The sequence below is a fragment of the Trachymyrmex cornetzi genome, unplaced genomic scaffold, assembly GCF_001594075.2.
Source record: "Trachymyrmex cornetzi isolate Tcor2-1 unplaced genomic scaffold, Tcor1.1 scaffold482, whole genome shotgun sequence".
Taxonomy (NCBI): Eukaryota; Metazoa; Arthropoda; class Insecta; order Hymenoptera; family Formicidae; genus Trachymyrmex; species Trachymyrmex cornetzi.
In genome coordinates, this window is record NW_017299641.1 from 417,646 (window position 1) to 426,620 (window position 8,975).

At 29.4% G+C, this 8,975-nt stretch overlaps 1 protein-coding gene across 1 annotated transcript; it reads left to right on the top strand.

Moving 5' to 3' along the window:
* The first annotated feature begins 5,698 nt into the window (after positions 1–5,698).
* On the top strand, positions 5,699–8,515 carry LOC108765238 (uncharacterized). The gene is made up of 4 exons (XM_018513835.1): positions 5,699–6,158; positions 6,687–6,795; positions 7,002–7,155; positions 8,371–8,515. The coding sequence occupies exons 1-4, from the start codon at positions 5,985–5,987 to the stop codon at positions 8,513–8,515; spliced, it is 582 nt and encodes a 193-aa protein (XP_018369337.1). The 5' UTR covers positions 5,699–5,984.
* The last annotated feature ends 460 nt before the right edge of the window (positions 8,516–8,975 follow it).

The window sequence follows — 8,975 nt, forward strand, 5'->3', positions numbered from 1 at the left end:
TTTGAACGGATAAAGCCCGGAAATTTTTCTCAGTGTACCTTCACGTTTATAACATATGTTAAGACCGAGGTATCGAAGAGGTCCCCTAATGCAAAGATTTACTTTTTTCTTATTCTCTAAATTCTTTGGAGTAGAATCCCATTCTAAAAAATAAAAATTGAGCCAGTCTTGAAAAAGATTGTTTTCGATTGGTTCGATTTTCGGTTTTTAAGAGTGAGATTTCACTCTTCAAATTCAGATTCACTTGAAGAATTTCAGAGAATATGTATACGGCAACTACTTACAGCAGTGAACACTTTTATTGTCACCCTAGTACTTCACATATGTACCCAAGTAGCACACAACGCCTATAAAGCATTAAAAAAGCTCTAAAAAGTATATATAAGTGTTTTTTAGCGCTTTGCAGGCTCTGCTGTGGTACTTGAGTAATTATATAGAAAAAATAAATTTTACTAAAGAATCTAAAAATTTAGCAAAATATAATAGGCTAAAAATAATTTTATTGAGCTATCAAAATAATTATGTAGGAAACTCAGTATTTATTAATATGATAAATAATATTGCAAAAAGTTTTGACATTCTAGCAATCAGTTTTAGCGTCTTATCCTAGACAACAAAAAGTTCAAAATCGAGACATAAAACGTCTTGAAAAGTCTTTTAGACATCTTTAAGACGTCTTTTGAAATTATGTCTTTAAGACATCTTCTAGGTGTTTTTAAGACCCGATCGCACCAACGTTACTTTGACTTTAAGCGAGGCTTAAAACTCTAGCTTACTTTTTCTCTTTAAAGCCGAGAGAGTGGGAAAGATAGAGAGTTTTAAGCTTCGCTTAAAGTCAAAGTAACGTTGGTACAACCGGGCCTAAGATCTCTTATGTCTCGTTTTTGAATAACACGTACGTGATGTAATTATTTTGATAGGCCAACAATATTATTTTCAGATCTGTATCTAGCTAAATTTTTAGATACTTTTTCAAAACTGTTCTTTTCGTGTAGTTTTTGAATCTACTTTGTGAACTTACAAATCTGTGCGTCTCTGTAAAAAGGCGGAATTGCAGACGAAGTAAGAAAATATCGTGAGAATGCATGAATATTTCAACAGGTGAGATCAATCAAGCAAGAAGTAACACAGAAAGCTCGAAATGAACGATTATTACGCATTACTGATAGATTACTTGAAATTTTCAGCAAATAATTATTCTATTTCTGATATTCTGTTTAGGCAAATGAGCGATAATCAGTTATTTCAAAAGATTTTAGAAATGTTATGAAAATATAAATCGTTAAAAATAGAAACATAATTTATAAAAGGAATTTCACGCTTGTCTTTACAGTGTTATTTTTCATAAGATTTCCAGAAACGATCAAAGATTCTTTCATGATTCAACTCAATGCATTCTGAGACAGAGGCTGAGATGCTTGTTACAACTTTATTTTCAGTATTTACAGACGTTCGTGTAAGCTACGAAGAAAGGAGAGATATAATCTGTAAAAATAAAAAAAAAGGGAAAAAGGAAATAAATCGGGACTATCGTTACGACTCCTCATTTGTAGTTAATGATATTCAAAAGGACAAAGTATTCACCACCAAATTCGTTTTTCTGCTGATTTACATATTGCTACAATTGTATGTGTACTGTTAACATGGACGAAAAACTACTTATCAAGGTAATACAATAAATATACGTATCTTATTGATTGATATATTGTTATAAATCCCGATATTTTAATATGTCAATACTACATTGCCGAACACATATATGTATCTTGGATTACATTTTCAAGAATAAGATTTAATTTTCAAGCAAATATATAAATATTGGTAATTTATTGATTTAATTATTGACATAATCCCAATATTTTAATATACAATACTATGTTGCCGAAATTATATATATTATGTATTATATAATACATATGTATGTATCCTGAATTTTCAAAAACAAGATTAAATTTTCATGCAAATATAAATATCGATAACTTATTAATTTACTTATTCATCTAAATCCCATTTTGATATATCGATATATATTGCCGAAACTGTATATCTTGCATCATATTACCACAGAACAAGATTAAATTTTAAGACAAATATAAATATATATATATTGTCCACATAGTACAGAGAATTCAAAAAGACTTCAGTCGTATGTCATAAATTTTGAATTCATTTTCAAGTGCAAAAAAACTTTTTTAGAACTTTTCAGAAAAAAAATTCTTTTTGCATCTGAAAATAAACTCAAAATTAATGACATACAACTAAATTCTTTCTGAATTTTTTTAACTCTCTATGCTATGTGGATGATAATTTATTAATCTATTTATTGATTTAAATCCTGATACTCGTAATGTATCGAAACATTACGAAAACTACGTATATATTAGATCATAATTCCAAGCACAAGATTAAATTTTCGGATAAATATGAATTCTAGTAACTTATTGATTAATTTATTGACAAAAATCCTATATTCCGATATATCGATGCTATTCGATATATAATTGAAACTAGGTATATTTTGGATTATATTTCTAAGGACAAGATTCAATTTTCAGACAAATATAAAGTTTATTTTATATTAGTGAATATTATTATCTCAATCAACCAATAAAATATGTTGTTAATTTGATAGACGAATTGGACATTAAAATTCTCTAGTGCTAAACAGTATCCTAGAAAGCAAACCTGCTTTGCTTTGTTACATTAACGATTATGTATTTCAGAATTGTGTAGTCATTAACTATGGTACACGCTTTCGTGTTAAGGCAATCTGCATGACGCCTTGAGTGTTAATAAGCGAGACCAAAATACGTGTTTTTTTCATATAATATTTTTGTTTCTTCTTTATAGTAATTTTCTTTTTAGATAGTAATTAATTAATTATTTTCCTCAAATATGTATTAAAAAATCATTTAGAAAGAGAAAATCGATCTATGTCATGGTATTATATAACAGATCAAGATCAAATTCTTTCCAAAATGCCATATTACAGACTTCGAAGATCTTTTTACGCTAAACACAATGCCATTAACAGAATTTTCGTGTCAGGTTTTTGAGTAAATTAAGATAAAATGATATTTTTAACACTTTTTACTGCAAAACAAAAACTGGTTTCCAAATAAAATCTTCGGTACCTCAATTAAAAAAAAAAAATTTATTTGAAAGGTCCTAAATTATACTTTTTTAAGTACTATATAAAATTTATTTAAAAATTTACTCAAAATCCTGATGTGTTACTCAAATTCTATCAATGCCATCGTATTCAATGAAAAAATATTCGAAGTATATACTATGGCACTTTGAAGAGAATTTGATGTTTGCGTTACAGAGCTTCTAATTGCAGTTTCATATTTAGTGCTACCGTATCCTCATTTTGCAGTTAGTTACAGTTCTATGACTCATGTTTCCCTTGGAATCCTTTGAATCTGACATTCCAGAGTACGAAAATAACATACGCGGCATATGACTGCAGTTGCTACAACTTGTCAGCATGAAACAAGATCGCTAATGATCATCATGTGTCGAGCTCGATCGCCATTATGCATCATCACCGGCCATTCTGTTTTTTTCAACCGGGAGTTCTATCTAACAAGGTACGAAATCATAAAATATCATAATCGAATCGATTTTATTTCTTGATCTCTTTGAATCGATAAACTAAATCAATCAATGAATTCAATCAATAAATTTAATTTTAGATTTATATATTACATGTGTGAAATATATTTAATTATTTAATTTCATATTTATATATTCTTCTATTTGTACATATAAACGCACATATATCTTTAATTTGTATTATAAAAAAATTTTTAATATTTTATTTTGATATCATGAAAAAATAGTTTTCAGTCTAACAGTTTTTCTAACAAAAAATATACAATTATATTGATCACAACATTATGAGTAATTTGAAAAAATTTTAAAGACGGAAAATCGATATCGATTTTTAGGTTCTAAAGAGATCAATGATTTATGTACATGTTCTGTATCTACGCAATAAATAGCTTTAAATGAAGACGAAACAGTAATTCATAAGTGGCATGTCTGTTAATAAAATATGTTATTTATTATAAAAAGAACATACATATGAAAAAAATAAATATTGATAAAAATTACTAAAAACTTCTAATTCAGCATTCTATTTATGCGAAAATTGCAATTAATTTTGTCGTTTCAATGTACAAATAGAAAAAATCGTTCATAAAATAGTCGAATAATTATTACCAATGACATTATACGTAAATATGTAGTACAAACTAAAATATCTCCTCATTGTTTTACCGCTCTAATAATTTTCAATTTTTACAAAGCTATAGGTAAAGGATTTAATTATAATGTTTATAGATGTATTTTAACGTGCTACTATTATTTTGTTCAATTGTATATTGTTGTACGTTGTACCTATATACAATATCATCTCATTGCATTAAATTTGTGTTTTACGATCCGCGGAGTTAATTTAAATTTTTACTCTATTCTGGTATTGGAAATCTATCGAGCGATCAAAGCAATATTATTTCGCATTAAAGCATATCATTGCATGTAAAAAAAGCGATCCCTCAAAACGTAATATGCAAATTCTGTAATTTCTGCACGTGCGCAGAGACGACCGCAATGAATAAGAGATGTAGGAGGAGGTGCATTATATGGAAAGGAAGATATATGAGAGGACGTGACGAAACGAAAATAGCAGGGCACGGCGGCGACTATTAATGGGCTTCGCAGGAGCCCGGATCTCACATTAAGTATGCAGCGAAAACTTTATTTTCCCTCAACAATTTCCTCGTTTTTCCGTCTCGACTGACCGTCTAGGGCGGGTGCATATTTGAGCAACTTGATCCGCCACAGACGAATTACTCACGTAAAGCGCACACTGCCGATGCATATTTAATGAAAGAGTCTATAGACCCTGTGATTACGCCCAACAGTTCATGTTACAAGTTCGTAAACTAAGTATTCTGTCTACGAGAAAAATGATAGTTCTCTGGGAGTGTTTCGAGAATATAACAAAACAGAGTTCTGATATACGAAGCTCGCGAATTCTACTGCCGCAAATATTCGATCGATAATTCGCAGTTCCAATCTAGACGAACCACGGAGATGATCGCTCCGTCGGTTCTCCTATCATTTTGCTCATTGTTCTATATTACCGAAATTTTTCCGTGGAAATATCAAAGTTTATGAGTGGTGCTTCTCACTTTCAATACTTTTAACAAATATTTCAACATTTTAAATTCGTAATAATGATGTTTTGCAAGAGCGTTGTAAATATATTTTCACGGAGCAGTAATTGCGCGAATTTTCGCTCCAAGAATAAAACGTTCGATTGCCTGGCAAGTGCTAATAATATTAATTCTATCAAAAAATGCAACAAAGGGACTATTAAAATGATCAATTGCTCGAACGAATTCACACGAGTGCATCGTTTAATTCTATCTGTTGGGTATTTTATTCGAGTAAAAGTTTACAAGTGACGTGCTTTCACCGCTTATTTCCGTCAACCCGCGAGGAAAGTGCACGCCGAGTGCGGCGAAGAGCTGGAGAGTGACTAATGAGTGTCATTAACGATTGCGTGGTTTACCGTCACAATGGAGAAAATCAGAAGATGACAGTTACTAGCTGCAAGCGCAGATAGACGCGGATAAAACGACTTCACGCTTTACCGGGAGAGCAATGTGCGCGTCTAATATAAAAGTACACTTCCATGCAGATCGCGACGTTATTTCGACTTTAAAAGTTTGAGTTAAAGGTTTAGTTTAACATTACGTTAGTACTTTGACTTGATTGACAAAGCATATATTGAGAGGATCAAGATATTAGTCAATTCAAAATATAACTAACCTGAGATATCGCAAGAGAACAAAGATAGTACACTTTTCCGGAATAAATTGAAAATAATAGTGGCAATTTAAGCGATAATTAAGATTTACGATTATCTGCTGAAAACGTCTTGTTAATTACAACGTATATCATCAAGAAAGATGATAATTAACGCGAGAGTATTTGTGTTGATCGCACTGGTAACCTACGGCGTATGCGCTCATACAGTCGACACTCGAGAGCCTTACAAAAGAACTAATGATAAAAAATATACTGGGTCTATGCTGGCTGAGATCGCAAAGGAATTAGTGCAAAGATCGACGACCAGCAGTCAGGTAATAAAAATTATGCATCACATTATATAAGAAATTACGAAAATATGATTACCCAAGCAGAACAACAAGTCACGATAAAATGACATTAAAATGAATCGGAAATGATTGAAAAATGACTTTTAATGATCATTTTAGAGTCATTTTGACATCATAATGACTTGTTGTTCTGCTTAGGTAGCCTCCTGACAATTAAATGTGTAAAGAACAAACGGAGAATAATGGTTTTTTGATATCAGTGTCAAATTTAAATTAAATAAATATTTTATTAAACTGAAGTTCAGACCCAGTAAACGTCAAGTAACATTAGATCAATATCATAATTTTTTATTCAATAATATAAATTATGCTTTACAGTCGTTAGCTGATGTTTACAGATGAGGTATAGTATAATAAAATCGTGTATTATCTAAATGGCTTAAGATGAATTTTACTTGCATATTATTTATTTTAAAATCAAGTTATATCTCACGAGAATATTTAATTATAAACTAACTAGAATTAAATTAAAACGTAAATGTGATATTACAGGTGCTGACTTTAAATCTCTCGAATTTGTTATTACTTTTGGTGCTTAAAGCAGTTGTGTTCGGTGCTGGTTACATAGGACACGGTTATAAAGGACGCGAATTGGAAGATGGTAATTTCGAAATGCATATGTATAAATCGTTAATATTCATTTGAATACACTTTTCGTTGTTAATGGTAATTGCAGCCATTGATTACATTGCATGCAATACTAATATGTGCTGCGGCTCTTTGGAATAAAAGCTCGGCGAATATGCGTAGCAAAATTCAAAATTATAATCACAATTGTTTTTAATTATAACTTTGTATTAATTTCAGAAAATATTGTATCGGAGGGTGAGCTTGCATTAGCGCTTGGGTATCTAGTCGGTGATACCTGTTTGTACAGAGCAGCTTGCGAAGAGCCACATATTGCGAGAGAATATCTCGGTGCAGCAGAAATGCTCTTGCAAACAATGAAGTTGATGCCGCAGTATGTATACAAAATATTAAAGGAAAATTGTAAAAAATTATAGATTAAATATTTTGCGGTATGTATAAAAAAAAGTACTCGGTACTTTTACGTTTTTCAAAAACACAATCTTTACTATTGATCACTATCGATAAACATGACAAACACTAAACACTTTTTAAGGAAGGACTTTTACATCGAAGGATTACCCTGATGAAAATAAAAATCGGAGCGTAAATTGGAGAGTAAGAGAAACGTAAACGAAACTCCTAGAGGGCGAAAATTGGAACAATGAAATGTAAAAGAAGCATTTACGCTTCTTTTACATTTTGATGTTTCAATTTTCGCCTCGTAGAAGTTTCGTTTAAGCTTCTGTTACTTTCCCATTACATTTGATTTATGCTCTAATTTTTATTTTTATCAGGATAAAAAGATGTCTATTTTTACGAATTTTTTGTGAAAATTATTAATTTTACTTAAACAGCATTTTAACTAATGTTTTATATGTATATTAGTATCACATAAAATTTTTAATTAAAAATATTAACAAATAAAGCCGACACAACTATTACAACCAATAGCAATAGCGGTTTATAGTAACCATCATAGCTTTCACACAGTTTGTCTAAAATCCAATAAGTTTTTGAAATAGGTATATTAATAAATCTTGTCCTTATCGTAGGCAATTTTAGACATTCTCAATTTTGACAAAATGGCGAATTTCAGAATTTAAAGATGCAATTTTTCATAAAAAATTGTTTGTTTTTTTATTACAAAAAGAAAAATTATGATTCTAAAAAAATTCCTGCAATAAAGACTATTAATATATTTTTCAGGAACTTTTTAGATTTTTTATTTCAAATAAACTATATGAAAGCTACGATGGCTATCGTAAACTATTATTGTTGGGTTAATAGCTGTAAATATTTGCTAATATTTTGTATTAAAAGTTTTATATAACATTCATTAATATAAGTGTATAAGATAAAGATCAAAACCTATTTGAATAAAGTTAATAGTATTCGAAAAAAAATTCGTAAAAATAGACATCTTTTTCATTCTTTTGAGTGTATGCTTCCCCCACCCCTCTTAAATCAGAAGTTATTTAATGTCTAAAATTAAATATATTGAAGGAGAAATATTATATTCATGGAAAATCAAATAGAAAATAATACACAACATTACTGCGAAAATAAAGCAGCGAATATACTGTATGTAAAATTTGCATTTCCGCAGAAGCTTACCTGCAGAATCCAATTATGAGAAGACGATCGCAGAATTCCGGAAGGCGATTGAGTATGGCAATATCGAGGAATGTCCACCAGAATACAGCTGCAAAAAAGAAAACTTAAATAATTTCTTACAAAGTAAAAAACGATAATGTTATTTATAAATATTTATCAAACATTTCATAATTCTTATTTTCTTAGATAAGCTGTATAAATCGCACAACAAAGTAATATTTTATATAAACATATTTTTTAGAATTATCAACTTTTTGCAAAAATGATTTTTTTTTATTGCCATAATTGGAATTATACTTGTTCGATGACAGGATAACTTACAAAAAATAATAAAAACATTATCATTTATTAATAAGAAAATAAAGATTATTTTGAAAGTTATAAACTATATTTTATAGCTTTATTTTATACAGAGAGAAAATATAAAATTAAAAAATCATTATACAATCTTTCGTGCATCTTATACGTGCTATTATTAAATATCTATACAAAAAACAATTTTTATTTGATAACATCTTTAATAAATTTCTAAAAAATATGTTAAGAAAATATTTTAATTTGACTGATTATTGGTATATAGGTATATATATATATATA